Raw genomic sequence first — 18918 nt, 5'->3', positions numbered from 1 at the left:
ATAAGTGTGTGTACTAATCAAGTGATTGGCTGAAGAAAATATTTCAGCAGTGAATCAAAGTATGATTACAAGTTGAATCAAGTTATTGATGAGGGGCTAAACTCAGCTGTAGTGAAACATATGAAAAGAAAAAACATTTGAGTTTTAGATTATTCATTTTTATTACTTTAAAATATCATCTCAGCATAATGTCTGTTGCCTTGATTTTCCTTTCATTTCTATGACATGACTGCTACCATAAATAAATGAGCTTGCATAACTTTCAGATCATTCACTGAATGTGGCATTGAGTAAATTACAGAAGGGAAAGGCACATTCTGACAAATGCATTCCTCTGACGAGATAGTGTTAGTCTTGCACATTTATTTCCAACATTTTGGCTAGGCTTGTACCTGCCTCATGTACTTAATAAACACAAGATTATTTTCCACAATTCCACTGTGTAATTTTTGGCATTAAACACTAAAAAATAAAAAGTCAACCATTCACTATTAAAAGACTTTAATTATTTGGAACACTAACATCAAAACTGTAAACTTGAAAAAGTTTCTTTTCACTTTAGTCCATCTTCAAACCTGTTACACTATATTTTACTGGCTAGTATTACGAATTACACTGACATGTTTCCTTATACTTGTAAAAGATAGAACTACAGTAAATTGTTTCACAAGTGTTTAGAAAAAACATATAACAATGTATTCTTTCCCTCTTCTTCTATAATAAAGCAGAAACATAGTTTTAAAGTAACAAGAACAGTCATTATATGGCTGAATATATTTGACATATTTAACCTCACAAATAAATAAATATATACAAGGGAGGTTACAGCATGTCAACTACAAAACAGAAGCTTTACACTGTAGAATTGAGAGTATTCAAGAGCACCTAACTGACACAGATAGTTTAAGATTACTACATGGTAGTAAAAAAAAAAGAAAAAATCTTAACTCAGCAAAAATATAGGTAACTGTACATTAAACTGATAGGTTACAGCTCAGCTTCATAAAGGATACTGTGTTTTCTTTTTAATTAAATTTTGCTGATGTTTAATTTTTCTGATATTTATATTTTACTTATGTTTTATTGATTCCTCATTTTTTCAGGAATGTTTGGTTTTCCTTCGCTTCCCTTTTGAACACCTTAGTCGGGTAGAAATCTCACAGTAAGCTGCTATGTGAACACTATTATCTACAGTAGTTAAGCAAGTAGGATGATAAAATATAAATTCAGTAAATGCTTGTACATAATCTCTCCCTAGATTATTTCACTTATTAAAGATATGACAACACTCATCGCTGTTATTAATTACATCTAAGATAATCGGGTTGACTTTCATTCATACCACTACAAAAGTATCTGCAGTTATGAGACTGAGGTTTCATTAAGCTTCATGTAGCAACAACAATGTTTCTGGATGGAATACCACCAAGACATCCTCCTCCAACAAGGTGTTTGCAGCCAGGGAAAATATGTCATCTGTGCGGTCACAGCATTAAATGATCTCTGCACACACATTTGTGCAAAGAGCAGAGAAAGCACAAATCCACATCCCCACTCACTAAGCATCCACCTGCTTGGCAGCTGAAAAATTTCAGCACAACTTTTTGTTACCTTCTTAATGCAAATAATTAAATATTTGGCTAAAAATAATTTGCTAAACAAAACTTTTAAAAATGACGACTTCCTTTAGGAGACATGACCTCTGAAAACAGTACTTGAAAATACCTGTGATGTTTCAACACATGCCTTCAGAAATGTGTGCAGCTACAATTTTTATAAGGCCTGTCATGGAGTGAAACATGCTTTATGAGGAGAGATGCCCTTTTGGTACTCATGGCCACATGCTAATGCGTCACATACTTATAGAGATTAAAACAAGCATTTTATGCTCTTGTCTATTCTCTGCACATACAACACCACAACCCTCAGTATCATTATGGACACAGTATAGCAATGCAAAATTTCCTGATATTGCCTGAACACTGTTTAAACTGTGTGCCTCCAACAATCTTGATCAAGTCATCCAATTAGGAGGCAAGGGAGGGATACTTGATAACATTACGTGCTTGGAAAAATATTTATTATTGGTAAATGTATTCCAGGTTATTCTAATGTTGCAATGTGATCTGATAGAGGTGTCTAAACATACAGTGTACCTCAAATACAGGGACCGACAAACTCGTGGATTTACAAAGAATTCATCTTGTATTTAAACACTTCAATCTAAGTTTTAGCACAATCCATTGTTTTTAGATTGTCTGTGGTACACATTGTGGTTTCCTCTGTCATATTTACTGTGTGCATTATTATAAAAAACTGTGTGGGGAGAGTTGTAGGTATGTATTTATAGATCTATATATAGTTGAATGTCTTCTGTTTTCTTTTATGAAAAAGAACATTAAACATTGACTTGTGATGGGTGATGCTGCATTTCATACACACCAATCAATAAATGCTGAAACATGACTTTGTGTAAATTGTGTTTCTACGTATATGGATATAAAATGGCATGAATTTACAGAACATACTGTTTTGGTAAGTAAGATTTGCCTGATTAGGTCTCTTTAGTCCAAAATGGTTTAAAAAACTTTTAACATTGGTGTTAGTGTTTTACTCACTTCTGAATAAAAAACAGATAGCACTAGACAGTCAAGAGGCAAGAATCTAACAAGTGTCATAGGGAAAAATCCATATTTTTCAAAAGAAAAAGACAATCAGCAAACTGTTCAATGAAAGCTTGCCTGTAGGGTGTGAGATGTCTTCTATTTTCTCCAGGAGTCACAACTTGTTTCTGTTTGGACTATGTAATTTAAAGTTAGGCTTGTGGCTCTTCAGCCTTAAAAAATATTTACACAGGATTACAATTAGCTGTCCAGGCATCATGTTGTCTGGGACACATTTAAAAACAGCTCTACCGTGGTGGAAAATTGTCTTTTTCCACAACAGTAAGACGGTAGAGAAAATCAGTCCTTAAGTGGAAGTTGTTAACAGCAGAGCATTATAAACTGGGAAAACATAACTAAACGGGTCACATTCTATGACATCTAGTATTCTCAATTTCAGGTAAACTTTTTGTCGCTCTTTGATTAAAAAAAAACCAAACAAACCAACAGAAAACCAGAAGCCCATTTAGAACTTTGTGCTACGACTAAATGTGTCAGACATGATGATATTTTTATAGAAGTTGTCAGAGTGAGGATTGCAGTACCCTTTGACCTTGTCAATAACCTGGTGGACAGGGATGATTGATGTCTGTTCTCCATCCTCTTGGGCAAATTTTGAAGATGGCTTGTCAAGAAAAACATTCTCTAGGAAGAAGAAAAAGCAACAAAAAGTTAGGGCCTCTTAAGCAAATTCATTGTTTAAGAGATGTGTCACTTCTACATAGCTATGCCTTCAATTGCCATTACTGCTGAATGCAATCATTGCCCTAAAAGCCAGAAAGGAACTCTGTGGCTTGTCATTATTTCTTCTAAATTCTTCTGAGATGCTTGGTTTTGTGGGCAGATCTTTCAGGTGTCTCTTGAAATTATCCCCCTATTCTTTTGTATAAAGTGTAACTGACTTCTATGATTTTTTTAATATATTATTTTCCTGTTAATGCTTTGTATCTTGCAAATCAAAAACATTTTGATAGCACTGCAATAGGGATGACCTTTGTAAATAGCATCACCACATAATAAAGTAGAGGAAAACGACGGTAAACAGATTTAATTATTTCAACAGTGGATGTTTTGAACTATGCACAGAAATAATATAATCTGTGCAGAATGTAGCAGATGTCCTGCATTTTAAAGCAGATAACAAGAGCTAAAACTGGCCTAAACTTTACTTGTCTAGCATCACCTTGTTTTTCCCATAACGTGGAAGGTACAGGCTGAACAACTGTGGGGGGGAAAAGATGCAAAAAATGAACATCCCTTCAGAGTCCATGAGCTATAAGCCAAGGATGAAACTGAAGTGAAAAAGAGCAAGGCAATTCCCAGACAGACTGGGAAAGTCTGCTTCAGCAGCTAACACTAGTGCTGTTCAGAGAACAGTCAGTAGGTAGAGCTCAAGTAGTGAGAAATGAGGAGAGAGCTTGTCTCTCATTTTCTCTAGTATATTGCCCCAATAAGCAGTCTTTCTTAACTTTTCCACTGTAGTGAATAAAGCAGCAATTAATTTTCTTAACCCAGGCAAGGTTTGCACCTTTGCAGGCTGACAGTAAGGTAGAATACCCTGGGAAGCAATGTTTTCTACAAGTGACAGTTTTGATGGCTGTTAACTAGACTTTGGTGAAATCACCTTCAAAAATTCCTTATTAAAGGATCATTTCAGAATGAAGTTTATTACTTCAAGTATGATTTCATAAAAACTTTTTTCTTAGAAATAAATTAATTAAAAATAAACAGAAAAGTAACTTGCCCCTGCAGAAGTCATGATATCAAGCCATAAAAGAGTATAAAGTGCTGCAAAGGAGAAATGGATTGCAGATTGAGAAATCAAAACAGTTTCCCTCAAGAAAACAGAAACAGGCATGTTCAGGCATATTGGCATGACTTTTTCAAAGCACACAAGAATGTCCATGAATAGCAGCAAATAGCTCCATGTCCAAAAGCAAATTTCTGACTACTGTGTCCCTTTCAAATATATGCATTTACTAACCAATGGCTTCACAACCAAGTACAGGGTTAAATCATATATCACTGAAATAAATGGGAGCTGGATCACCAAATTCTCTGCAGAGAAAATCTTAACTTCTCATTCATGGAAGTGTAACATAGGGTATTTAAGTACTATTTACAAGTAGTTTGTTTCAGTACATCTAGGGCACAAGATGCCAAAGTCTTTCATCCACCCATGAGGGTCCACCCAATATTTGTCTTGGTGCACTCTATATTCAAGCAGCAGTTCACAGGATGGCTTTCAGGTATATACATTTTGTTATTCAGAGTTATTTTGGGTGTGACTAGATATAGAAAACCCCAATGTCTAGAACAGTAATCTGATAATGGCCTTAGACGAAAAAGAAATACATTATCTTTGAGTTCCTGTAATAACTGCTATAAATACTAACAAATTTTCTGGAACTCCACCAGATTGGTTTTGCTTTTTAATGTATGCCTTGTGTGTGAGTATTTCAGAATAATTTCCTTTACCCAGACTACTGTACACAGGCCCTAACGTCAGGACATGGTCTGTTTTCTAAAATGGTACCTTCCAAATGCTTCGTGCCCCATGCAGAGTGCAGACACCCAAAGTATGAAGCAAGCTTATCCTCTGATTCAGCATCAATGGCACAAGACATGATAGTGAGAAATAAGCAGTGTTTTTGATTAGCAAAAACCTTTGTGGCAATGAGGACATCATGCAAGAAGCATCCCTCCACCCTGTTTCAACCATGCATTCAACAAAAGCAAGTCTCACTTTACCTGTCATGCTCCACCACTGATGAGGAAAGGGCCTTAGAAGACATTATCTATACCACAAACACATGAATGCTTGTGTCAATTCCAGGGAGCACATTATAACCACTTTAACAAGACTTGCCAAGACATGTAGCTATTACATTATTTGCCTGCAATTTAGCTAAGTCAACAAACTGAGAAGTTCAGCTGTATTAAAAAGTAGAATGTTATTTTTTATTATTTTAACACATAAGAAGATATGTCAGTAAATGTTAGCAGAAATTCCTGTGGAGTATCACAATAAGATGTGTATTTTTAGAGATCAAGCCAAAACACATTAAAATTTTAAAAATAAAACTGTCATACTCCCTTAATGGCCAATAAACCATCACATTACAAACTTTGATTACCTTGCCAATTGCAATACTTTTTAGGAATAATTTATGCGTGAGATTAAACTCATCATTTTTTAAGAAAGAATATGAGCAAATTTATTTTAACTTACTACTTCTTATCTGGTACGGTTTCTTTGTTTTGATTCAAGAACACACTTCAAAAACTCCAGCTCTCTCTTTTTAATTTTCAGCCTGATAAAATGCTCTGAGTCCAACAAAACATTTTAGTATATTTTTTTAATTAATCTCAAGACAAAGGGTCTAAAGACTGATCTGCCATGAGTACAAATGAGAATTCTCTGTCTGCAGACCACAAGGCTCTCCTACTCTACTATTAAATCAGCAATAGCACTGTGATCGGTGGGTTTTAAGGACACAGTTTGTGGGAGACTGATGGCAGAAGTGTCCCTTCAGAGGAAAGAGATGAAGTCAGCTTGACCAGAGCAGCTGGGTGCACTGCACACCAAACCTGACATGGTAGCAAAGACAGGCAGCCTAAGGAGGCAGCCACCAGCCATGTGCTCCCAGTTCAGTTGTGAAGAGCAGTCCTGAGAGCAAGCTCCAGTGTTATCAGGGAATTTATAAGATACCTCTTATTTTTACTGTATTCAAAGTGCATGTACATCATGTACATTCTCAATAACCAAAAAAATTGTGAAGTCTTAAAATACCTGATTCACAATCCCTTATGCTAATGGATACACTGATTACTGGTCAGTGAGAAAATAACTGTAATTCTTAAAAAAGGGGATTTCTAGACAAAAACTGTGTGCCTAAGCAAATCAGGTAATGATCATGAATTTTAAATAAAGAAGGTATTTCCTGTAAACTATGACATGATTCAAGAAAGGAGAGCGTATCATCTTAAAAAAGACAGACTTATGAAAATAATTTATACTAAAGAAACATCATAACTTTCATTTGTAAAATCATCTACTTCATATCCAAACATTGTTTCTAATAAATATTCTAAAGCAAGTAAACACATCTTTGGATTAAATATGTCAGCAGATTTTATTTCCACTATGTTTATAAAAGAGTATTCTGTAATAATGCTATGTGACTTTACACAGGACAAAAACATGAGTTCACAAAAACAAAAGTAACAAAAAAAAATGTGAACTACATAAGTGATTTTCTGAAATATAATCTCAGACATAACCAAACTTGTAAATCACTCCAGCTCCTCTCTTTCTTTACTCCCTTAAAGTCTTTTTAAAATGAGCACATTTTCATGGTATGAGCGAAATACAGATGATGCCTTTTATTACATATACCATTGACATCTAAGTAAATAAGCAGCAGATATGGCATGCTATTAATAGACGGGCAAGACAATGCATACTCTAGGAACACAGTATCCATTTCCAAGTAGGCTCCATTTGTTGTTTTACCCGTAAATGTTCTATAGTTAGATGGAAGGAGTTTAACCAAGTGAATCAGCTGTGGACTTGGACTCTGAAGACTTGATTCCTATTTCCAGCTGTGCTGCCAGCTTTCATGTTACCTTGGGAGTTGAACGTCATCTCTCTGTGCTTTGGCTACCCTGTGTTTACAATAGGATAATAAGCAAGATTTGCTTTCATCACACCTACTTTATTCAGTATGGGAACACACCAAGATCAGAACTATATACTGGATGTATTGTGTGTTAGGTAAGGATTCTTATTAAACAGTAACATATATTTTAAAAATACTGACACAATACAAATTGATGAAATTTTCTCACATTAACCTTTGGACAGAAACAACTACTGTATATTTAACACGAAACTGTGTATTCACAGATTCACTGTGTTACAGTGCAGGAACTCACCTGTATGGCTGTTTCGTTTGCAGTATGTATTTGTTGTAGATTTTGATTTGGATGTTAAGTAGGTTGAATTGGAGCCGATGGAACTAGAGGATAAGGATTTCCCAAGATTATCCGAACTCTTCTTTATAATATTGGTTGCTGTTTTGCTCCAATCTAAAAATGATTGGAAAGTTTTACATAAATAACTACCATAGATACTAAATGCCTAATTTATTCAATTATGGTTATTTCAAGTAACAGATGCATTTCTTAATATTGCTTGTAACAAACAGCCTATCCTTTTCCTGTTTGGTAACCTTGGTTCTTAAGAATCATAAAATTATTCCAACTTGATTTACTCTACCACTGTAGTTAAAAATTGGTGGCTCTCACACTCTAGAATTCATTTATTAAATTAGATTTGTTAGATTAGAACTGCAAGTAAGGCCTAGCTTTCCAGGATGCCAGAGAGGAGAGAAGTTTCATGATCTGAAGAGCAAAATCCAAAGGGAGGGATAGGAAATGGATGGATAGGATGATTTACAGTGAGAGCTTAATCTGCTGAGAAAGATACTACATACTAAGACATTTACACATGTGGTTTAGCGTATTGGTGCACCATTATCTAATACTCTTTATTCAGTCATTTGCATTTGAAGAGTTTTGTCCAAACCATTAACACAATAGGCTCTTATGCTGGAACAACTTCAAAAATTAAATTAAATAACTAATACTAATAAACTGAGTGAGAAAAAATAACACTGAAAAACTCATCACAGGTGTCCCAATACCAGGAGAATAAAAATATCTAACTACTTTTTATTATGTACTTGCAGGTAAGTGCAGGAAGTTTCACTCTTGAGTCATCTTGCCATTATTCTCTGTACTTCAATGAAATTCACAAAATGGAAAAGAAGTCCAAACCAAAGACACATAGGCCACTTTAGCCTTGATTTAAATCAAAGCAAATACTTTATCCTGAATCATTGCTAAAGGGTTTAAGTATGTAAGTTCATACTTGATTTATATTTCAGTGTTCTGACTGAAAACCGTGACAGGTTCATGGAGATTAACACCAGCCCATGGAGGTTGACTAGTTAATGCTAGGCATAATGACATCACATTAACTAGACCACTGAAGCATTGACATTCTTCGTGTTTTTATTTCTATCATATTCACAAGCTGCCCAACAGCAGCATGAAAAAAAATTGAAATACTTTGATCCATCTGTGTTATTCAGTTCGGAAGTTACAGCAAAAACCACAGAGAAACTGAACCCATAAAACAATTTGGATGTCTAATCAGAATGAATATGATTTCTCCTGATTTGTATTAACTCTTTGAAATAACAAAGCAAGTTTTCTTACTACAATGTGAAACATAAATATAGTATACAATGGGAATGCACTCCCTGAACAAAACAGATAAAGACAAGAAAAAGTCTAGATAGCAAAGCAGTTACTTAAAGCCTTGAAACAAGCCTTGGATGCCAAGCGACAAAGGACACATGGGTATATATAAAACTGTGATTACCTGGGATAGACAAGCTTACTGTAGTAGGCAATGACCTTATGCCACCTTACATCAACTGTAGATTTGAACACTAAGGAAGAACCGTATGAGAAAGAATTATATGGTTCAAATCACCACATCAGGCAGCAAAGCAAGACCAAGTTGTCTGAACACAGAAGTCTAATGCCATCCAAGATGGCCAAGGGGCAGGAAACTATAAATGCAATGGCCCAAGTGTTGTACTTTACATGTCCAAAGCAACTGCTTTCCTTCCTATCTGACTGTTGCAGATAAATTTTCTAATTTCTGAGTGTCTAATGGTCTCCTAAATGGTGAAGGAGAGACCATTTAAAAAGGCAAAGATAAAAGCAGAAGACAGAGTATTTCTACATGCTGTTTAAGAATTACTCCTACATCAGCTAACAGTCTACACAATTCAGTCAACATACTTTAATGCAGGAGAAAATGAGTAAGATGGATTTTGAATGACAGAGTTTGAATCTCTGAACCCTTATATATATATTTTTTTTTTGCATGGGCCAAAGGGCCTGCCAAAACCACGCTTATAGCACTACAAAATTTACCAGCTGCCTTCGGTGGAAAACTGAAAGACCTGGAGAATTTTTATGAAGCGATATCTGAAAAGCCCCTTGGCAACTGTTAGTACTGAAGTGACAGCCTATGATTAATCTATTTTTCCACAACTCTGGCTTACCTTGTATTATATTGAAAATGACATAGCAAGCTGTTTACCTGGACTTTTAAAGACAACTGCAGCACTGAAGGGGGGGAGCTGTGAACTGCTTTTACCTGAATTATCTGCCAGTCGGAATCTGCCACAACAGAGATGTCTCCTCCATTGTTTCTGCACATTTTCTTTCATAGCACAATGGAATACAAATATAAATAAACCTGTGACAAGAGCAAACAAACACCAAATTAAGCATGTATTTATAAACAGATTAACTAAAGTCTATTATCAAAAGATTATGGAGTACAACCAAGGAAAAAAAATCCCAAGACTTTGTTATTGTCATCTATGCCTCATTTAAGAGGTATGGAAATTAACTAAGGTTTTTCCATCCTCTAGTTACTATGTGAGTGTCTGGGATATCAGAATACAGAGAATAGGACCCATTTTATTGGCACATTTGATACAGATTGAGCTCGGTGTTGATTTTTAATTTTTTTTTTTTTTCTTGCTTAGAGGAGATTGATTAAAAGTTTTTTTCTTTGAACCAATTGACTATTTTGCATGCAACAGGACCGCAAGAGACAGATTGTAAAATAAACACAGACACTATGACATTAGCAAGGAGATATTTTATCTCCTCTCAAATCTGTGTCTACTGAACTGTGGGCTGTATTCTTTTAAAACCAGAAGTCTCATAAATTGCACTAACAGGTATCCTGAAAAAGTACACTTGGATTTATGTGCATCACACGCATGTACTTGAAATGATTATGAAAATGGTAAGAATATGTTCGCAAGTACCAATTAGGAGTTCAGCTACAAAATTCTGAAGAAAACTAACTTATTTCTGCATGCAATTGCAGTAGAAGTGTTTAAGTATGTTTTTGCAGAGTTGACTTTTCTCATGCAATTGTAAAATTTTTGTTTTCAAGACAGGAGATAAGCATCTTAACATGTGATAAAGTAGGTCTTAATAAGGCATATGGTACGATTTCATAATCTTACAGATGTACTTTGGAGCTAAATATAGTAGTTGGGACTCTCATATGCTCCTGGCTCTTCCCAGGCAGGCCCTGTCTGTGGAATCTTGTGTTGATCTCCGGCTTAGGCTGTTCTTGTTTTACTTGTATTCTCTGGTAGAGAGCCAACCGGAGACTGAACACCTGATGGCAAAATTCTACTGCCAAATCCCTCATGATTATATCTTAAACATGAATAAATGCTACATAAGGTGGGCAAACGTGGTCATGTGCCTTCCTCTAAAACCATTCCTTTATGATTGTCATGAATAGTTCCATATACTAATGTCTACTATGTTTCAGCTAGTATAACAAAATGGCAGGGTATAGCTTGGGTAATAATGCTCTGGAGAATCCAACTATCTTCTCTCCTACAAATTGCTGAGGTCTAATTTTGCACTAATGCATGTCATTGAACTGGACCTGTATTTGCTTATAGTCATCAGGCCAGGTTGAGATGTCTAGATCAGTTAAATTTAGGTAAAGGTTGTGTCATGAAATACATTTTTTCCAAAATTTTTGAAGAGCTGATGGGGAAAAAAAAGGAAAAATACAATTTAAAAAAGGCAAACATACCTTCAGGCATCTCATATGTAACTTCTCTTGGATTATGCTTATCCTGTTTGCATTTAGTGAAATATTTTTCTGTGTGATTTGTTTAAAACACAGAGCAATTCCAGTGCAATCACTACCAGCTCTTACAGGTTCAGAGATTTGCAGTCGTTTGTGGCCCAAAGATCCTCTTAGAGCTTCTGCATAGCTATAAACTTTGTAAATTGATGCTTTATTAAATTGCAGTGAATGTTTGAAACATTCTGAATTGTTAAGAAAGAAAATGCATATTCTGTTGTAATGCAAAACAAATGTACTGCATTAAGTACTTTGCCTTTGCCCTGTCTGGGCTTGGTCTCCAGATATTTTTTCTCTGTATTTCATTATTCATTAAGTTTACAATTGCTTTTAGTAGTACAGCTTTGGTTTTGTTTCCCAGAGACAAATCAGACCCTAGGCTTGGCTCTAGCTTGGCTCTGACTTCAAAGTATTTGGCTTGCCCAGGCATACATTATAAAATGAGCAGCCAAAAAAGAAATGTTCCCAGATTTTTTACTCTGAGTGTTGAGGAGAGAAAAGTAATTTCCTATGTAGATGAAATAGCAAAGTACAGTAACACCAGCAGTTGCTGCAATTTGCCTTTTCCCTGCCAGTGCACAGAAAATTGCTGATGCAGGCTGCTGATACGGCCTAAAATACTCATGCAGCTTTCAAAAACTTGATGGAGAACAAACGTGTTTACCAAGGTCTTGATAATTATGCTCATACTAATACTGATGAAAGACTTGTCATATGAATTGCTTCTTTGCTGCTAGGAAATGGTTGCTGACACAAATCCTAATTTTTTCTTTGCTCCATTCTGTCCTCTCACTGGTACATGAACACTGCACCAGTTATATGTTATTGGAAACATCCTATTCCTTTTCTCTTTAGCTCTGCCTCCCTCTTCCACAGCAATAAGCACTTCAGATAGGAGATTGTTATCGTTCTATGCTTGATATGACATGCCTGAGCTTATATTGTGTCACCATTGCTACCACAATCCATGAAAAGCTCATCATTCTTCTTTTTGTATTTACTCCTCAGCTTTTTCCTTTTCATCTTCTGACTTAGCTGCCTTCCAAATATTCCTTTTCCATTAAATAGTGCTATTACCCCACAGAGACTTAAACACTGGTGGTCAACCTTGTGTGCACTTTGCACATACAAGCTTAATTGATTGCACTGGAAATTCTGGTTACAGAAAGCTTTGATCCTTGGCACGCTTTTCAGAATTCAGATCTTTTTTCATGTTCTTTCCATACTTCTAATCTCTCTAGGCCCTCTGAATTTCTAACACAGACACAAAGCAGCAAATACTTCATTAAGCTGCTAAGGGAGTATCAGAATCTGTCCTTTGGAAAAAAAGGATTTAGTAAGAACAATAAACAATTTTTGCCTTTTTGCCTAGCATTTTAGGTTAAAACTGACCCAAACAGAACTCCACAACATTATTCTCTTTTCATGAAAGCTCAAGAAACCTTTTAGCAGAATTAATACATCTGAACTGTATCAGATAAATCCACACAGGGCAACATTAAGTACTTTTTCCATAAAGGGAAGATATTTTCCTGACCCTAAGAAAATTTAATTTTTATCTCAATATTTCTGTTGCACAACACATGCTCCTTTCATGACATTCTTAAGTTCACTTTCTGCTATGTTTCTTTTTCCTGGCAAATTAATTTTTATATCAATATGTGTGTGGTATAAAACATGCCCTTCCAATGATCTTCTTGGGTTTTTCTCTTAATTATGTTTCCAGTTGTTCTCTATTAGTGGGTAGGGCAAGTGTTGGTAGAGGTCTTATGGCATTTGATGCATACACAAATTTTAGCTCTGAGCTGAATTGTTTTTTAAATGTCAGCTATATAATTCTATAATTTATAGCCATTTGGTCACAATTTTACAGCATTTTTCAGAAAGACAAACTAACGCTGGAAAATTAAAATATTCAAAACTTCATTAAAGGAAAGGAAAATAATCTGACCATAACAGTCACTGGATTTTTCTTAAACAAAGAATATGCCAGAAGTCTGTGCTATCTCTCCACACTGAAACAGGAAAAGAGGTCTGAATTTTGTTGTATGAGTTTCTCACGCCTTCATAAAATAGTTGTGAGCTTTACATATTCCCTACAGGAATAAATCAAGGAAAAATGCTTCCTGTATTTGAAAAGAAATGTTGAAGGTGATACAGCACCCACCTCAACAGAGAACAGAGACTGTTAGTAATACCTCCATTTATAATATATTGTATTTTATGGAAAAGACTTTGAAACGTTCATTAATTTATGAAAGATATTCTACTTATATGTAGTTGGTATCATTATTCCATATAAGGGAAACCAATGATGGTTTAGTATCAATGGAAAACCTAGAGCCTGGATGTGAGCCCCAAGTCAAAACACATAGTATGCCCCAGAACAGCAATAACTCAAATATTATTTGTTCACGGAACAAAAATTGAGCTTACCTTGCAATGAATTGAAAATTGAGAAGAGGTACAGGAAAGCAAGAGTTAAGGGACCCCAGGCAAAAAAGGCAAATCCCCATGTCATGCCCAGCAGGAAGGTTAGGCTGACCACGCTACGGAGGTTCCTCAGAATCTCTTCCTTCAGGCTCCGATTAGTTCTTTTCCCATTCCTCCCACAGATTTGCACCATCACAACAATAAACATGGCAATATTCATTAGAAACATGATTCCAAAGTAGCCAGCACAAGTCACATAAAAGACAACTTCATTCTTGATCCAGCAGCTGTAAAAAAATACAAAAAAAAGATCATTTTTGGCTAATGCAAACTATCCCCTAATTAATCATATGACAACAAGGAAAAACAGTCTATTTCTGATTTCACTGACGCAGAGCTACACCTTAATATGAAACCTTTGTCCATTTTCTGTTTGGAAATAGGATGAAGGCCGGAGGCATCTTAAGTGACTATGGCCCATAGTATTGTCATGTTGGAAATCTGAGGATTGTATGACATTTTAGTCAAAACTAATCACAAAGGAAGTCCAACCTCAGATAGAAGCTATGGGAACTGCAATCCCATAATGAAAAGCTTAAATTTAGTACAAACAGCTTCACCACTGCCATCTGTGTGAAGCACAGCATATTTTAGTAACAGAATGGGCAAACTTGGATCTTCAGTGTCAAAATCTCAACTTTCTGCCCCTGGAGCTAAGGAGAATTTGTACCTGACTGGAAAAGAAGCAGGACTTTTGAGGTAGCCATTTGACAGCCAGACATGTGAGATACCTATCTTATATCTCTAGCAGCAAATGGCCTGAATGCTTAGCATGATACTGGAATAAAAATACAAAATGACACTTTTATTTATCATGACGAAGCTTTGCTAGGTAAGGAACAGAGCACTCATATAAAAATTTCAGCATTTGGAGATTATTAGCCGGACATAAAGAGAAGAACACAAAAGACTATTGAACTACATTGGCAAAAACTTGACTTACTTACAAATGAAACTATTTTTATACTATTGCTTTCTTTGCTCTTACCTAGAAAATATAGCTTTCATTTAAGATAAACCAAATTTTTATTTATATATTTTATTTTCCTGACAAAACTTATAAATTATTCTTTTGCCAGAGGAGTGCTTGTACCTGTCACTGGGTAATGCAGATTTCCCTCCAATTTTTCTTATGGCCTTCTTCACGCTTCAGATTTAAATAATTTAGAAGACAATTTTGCCCATTTTGCTTCTTTAATACATCTTTGACTTTTCCAAAGCAACTTGACTGATGTAATTTTTTTTTGCAGACTATAAATGCTGAATTTTAAACAGATCAAAAGAAATACTCACAAGTCATCTCCTCCTTGCCCATTAGCATCTTTGCCATATAACTCTTTGCCATAAACATGACTTGCATTTGTATTAGCACTTGCTAAAACAATTGTTATCACCAGAGCTGGCAAACCTGAAACACAAGAAAACTTGGGAGCTTTCAAATCTCTTACACCTTTAAAATCACCATGCTAAGCTGAATTATTGGTGTCCATCCCTATTGCTTTAGGATAGAGTATCCTGAGAATACTGCACTGAGAATACAGAAGAAAACAATTTTTCAAACAGTACAAATATGTAGAATTTTCAAAGCACTTAACAGGCATTAATGAATAAGTCTCATAATTTTCTGTAAGGCAGAAAACGTTATTTTAGTATGTGATATGGATACTAAAATAAAATCATCTCCCTTAATAAACCAAAGTTAAATTTGCAACTTCACATAGACTCTAGTGAGAAGATTAATAAGTTATTAAAAATGAGATCTAATGGAATGATGCTATTGGGATTTTTTGAGGGATTTTTTTTCAGAGATGCTAATGTGAATTCAATAGGTTGGATAACTGGGGGATATGAACTTAAACCTGTAATTTCTTCACCACTTCTCTCAACTGTAAGCATCCCTGCCCCATAATTCTTAATAATAAGGTAAAGGGAGCATTTTGGGAAAACAAACAACAATGCAGAAGAGAACCCTGTGCAGAAAGGTATAGCTCACACAAAAGAAATGTACGTTTCCTGATATGCCTTTTTTACATGTCTTATCCTTGCTATAACAGAACAGATTCAAAGGGGAAGAGGTTAATTTGCTTTTCCGACCACTCAGTCCTTGTCCTCTGCTGAGGTTGCCAATGGAAAGACATCAATTATCATCTGTACTGAGGTCAGTGCTCTAGCCATAAGGTTAATGGTTTTGTATTGTGTTGTATTATTTCAAACACAATATGTGCATTCAGGGAGAAGGCACACATTCCTGATATAGACAAAAATGAAGAATAAAAGCCTTGCTGCCTGAGCCTTGCAGCTATTTTTCAGTATTACATTTCCATTTCAGTCCTGCTTTGTACATTGCTTGGGGCAGCCACAATCTCTCTGTGGCTTAAACACTGTGCTGAAGCTCAGAAAATTTTGGTTGTCTCTGATTCTGCCTTTGTACTTGTTGACAAAAAAGTTTTTTTGTTTTTGAAAATCAATGCAAAGATCCCCATAGGATTTGCAGTAACTGCAAGAGTTTCTGCATTCATTGTGGGCCATGGGTCTCAGTCTCTGATACAACACTCAAGTTTTCCCTCTCCCATTCTGGCCTCTCTGGAGAGCAAGAACAGTCTCCCCACTCATCCTGGGGCTGTGAGCTGCTTGGGGTGGAGAGTGCCAGTTATAGTGTATTTACACAAACTTATACAGGGGAAGCTGGTGACAGAGAGGACTGGCTGCATGCCGGCACTGCTGCGGGCCAAGGGGAAGGAAACACCACTCTGATACTAATTCCGCTCTGCATTTCTGATAGAGAGCTTTTATACAACAGCATTTACACAGAGCATTTTATATAGCAGCATACATGCTAAATAAATATTGCTTCTTCTGAACTTACCCCAGCCAATGATGCAAAACTTCAGTATGTATCGCCGTATATACGTGTTGAACACCTTCACTAGAGCAATGTACATATGAACAGCTTCTAGTCCCATCCATGTAAAGGTGGCCAGAAGAAAAAAGTGCAGGAGTGCAGCTACAGCTATGCAGAGGCCATCAATATCAAATGATGCAATCCAGCCATCAAGCAAAAAAACCAGGTTAAGAAAGAGCAGGGCTGTGCTCAAATTCATCAGGATTTTGGATGGATAATCTCTTCGCAACTTCCTAATGAAAGAAATACAGGTGTACATGATTAACTTGCTGCAATCATGCAAGCCACTTACAGCAGCTGGATTTACCAGTTCATAAAGTCAACAAAAGTACAGGGATCTCCCAGCTGCGTTAGTGCAGTAAGACATAGTGATGTGTACTTCTGTGTGAGATTGCTGAAGGCTTCTGCTGTGTGTAGTGGGCTGTTCTTTGGGTCCTTAATGAGCTAATTAATTGCCACACTATTTTAGCAACTGTTTTTTTTTTAAATCCTTTCAATTTAAATATAAAACAGTACTTCATATTTTAGATGAAAACTGAAGAAAATGAAAACAAAAATATAGCTGATCAGAAGGTCATTATATATGTAAATCTTTGCTTAACTTTTGTAATATATTTTCCGGTCCATGTTGTTCTCCGTTTGTTTAGTTGGTTTTTGTGAAGAAAGACTGAAGGTCAAGTAGTTTTTCTTAAGTGATACCCATTCAAATGTAGGATATGAGGGGCAGACAAAAACTTCTGCCCTCTGGGACCACAACACTATATCATAGGGAATTTAACAGGAACGAAACCATTGAAGATACTTAAAACTTGAAAATCTCCATCTCTCCCCTCACCCCCAGCAAACTATCATTCTTTAGCAGCTACTATGTCCTGTCCTGTTAAAGGTGAAATGGTTTCTATGTGTTGACATGAATTCATTTTCTCTTTTCACAGAACTGTATCACTTCAAAACTTTTGTCTTCTCTGGAGTCACTTTCACATTTCAGTAGGACTGCTGTTGAAATTGCTGTAACACTTCACAATTTGTTTTATCTCTCTTCCCACTTCTTTCTGAAGGGCTTTAGAATGTAAAGGTCCTAGTTGGAAATTTCTCTTTTTATACCTGGGTCTTGTTATGCTCACATAGGCAAGTTTTGTTTTATTTTTTTATAAAAAGTGTTCTTGAGAATTTTAAAGTAATATGTATCTGTTCAGAATCTAGAGGATTCTGTATTTCCAGAAGAGCAAAATTTTGATGTACATTCACCTTATTCCCAGGCCTGAGTGGCACACCAGATTGGAAACTGGAGGAAAGACTCTGAACTTATGTCCCTTTTAAAAAAATTTTCACTTTACAGCAGTGTAACCATGATTTTATAGGTTTGATTTTTTTTAAACATAGATTTCCCTTCTTAAACCACACTATCCATATAATTAATTTACTTTTTTCAGCAGGTGTAGGTACTACCTTTGTGATGCTTTTCAGAGAATCACTACTTACTCAAATGCAATGTATGTCAGAAGAGTTGCAGCTGAAAATATAGCAGATATTCCGCAGCCTATGTAAGTGATAAAGGTCAGGACCTTGTTATTCTGTGGATCTATTTGCGTGCCAGTTCTCTGAAGGTCCTGTGTAAGAGAGAAGGAAAAGACATCAGTTATAGCCAACACCTCTTCTACGGGCACAACATTCTCTGTCGGTAATTAGTCAAGTAAAACTCAAAAGCACTTTGGCAATACCACTACAACCTTGACATTAGGGTTCAGTTTTACTGAGTGTACTTAGTCTATCGTTGCTATACCTCTCACTTCCTTCCCATAACTCTTCAAAACATTGTGCTTTAAGTATTATAACTGCTGGGAACAGCAGGTACTCAGAGCCTGATTCTGATCCTTAAATTCAGTACCAGGAATTCAAATGTCCTTCTCTGGAAAAGTTTCTAGTTTTCAAACTTTTTAGTTCTCTTGCTTACATACAACTCTCTTTCAGGAGACGTAAGATTTTGGAAAATGTAATTTAAAAGTATTCATACTGAAATGTGCAACATTCTTGGCAGCTTCTCATATTACTTTTTGTTATTAAAAGTTTGTAAGAGTTAATGTAAC

General features: G+C 35.8%; 1 protein-coding gene across 6 annotated transcripts in view; it reads right to left on the bottom strand.

Annotated features, from left to right (window-relative positions):
* Positions 1 to 484: 484 nt before the first annotated feature.
* ADGRG6 (adhesion G protein-coupled receptor G6) overlaps positions 485 to 18918 on the bottom strand; it is a 110582-nt gene continuing 92148 nt past the window's right edge. For 4 of the 6 annotated variants that reach the window (XM_071549195.1, XM_071549196.1, XM_071549202.1 and 1 more), the window contains 7 exons: positions 18314 to 18441; positions 16796 to 17064; positions 15223 to 15337; positions 13873 to 14156; positions 9904 to 10005; positions 7602 to 7754; positions 485 to 3308 (listed from right to left, as the gene is read on the bottom strand). In XM_071549195.1, the coding sequence (XP_071405296.1) occupies positions 3130 to 3308; positions 7602 to 7754; positions 9904 to 10005; positions 13873 to 14156; positions 15223 to 15337; positions 16796 to 17064; positions 18314 to 18441 (1230 nt within the window). In that variant the 3' untranslated portion in view covers positions 485 to 3129. Of the gene's footprint in view, positions 3309 to 5414; positions 5462 to 6362; positions 7332 to 7601; positions 7755 to 9903; positions 10006 to 13872; positions 14157 to 15222; positions 15338 to 16795; positions 17065 to 18313; positions 18442 to 18918 lie in introns of those variants that run through there. The other 2 variants (XM_071549197.1, XM_071549198.1) reach the window with 2 other exon arrangements.

Source organism: Pithys albifrons, chromosome 2 (assembly GCF_047495875.1).
Source record: "Pithys albifrons albifrons isolate INPA30051 chromosome 2, PitAlb_v1, whole genome shotgun sequence".
Classification (NCBI taxonomy): domain Eukaryota; kingdom Metazoa; phylum Chordata; class Aves; order Passeriformes; family Thamnophilidae; genus Pithys; species Pithys albifrons.
Note: the sequence above shows the minus strand (reverse complement) of the source record. Positions and strands in the feature narration are given on the sequence as shown.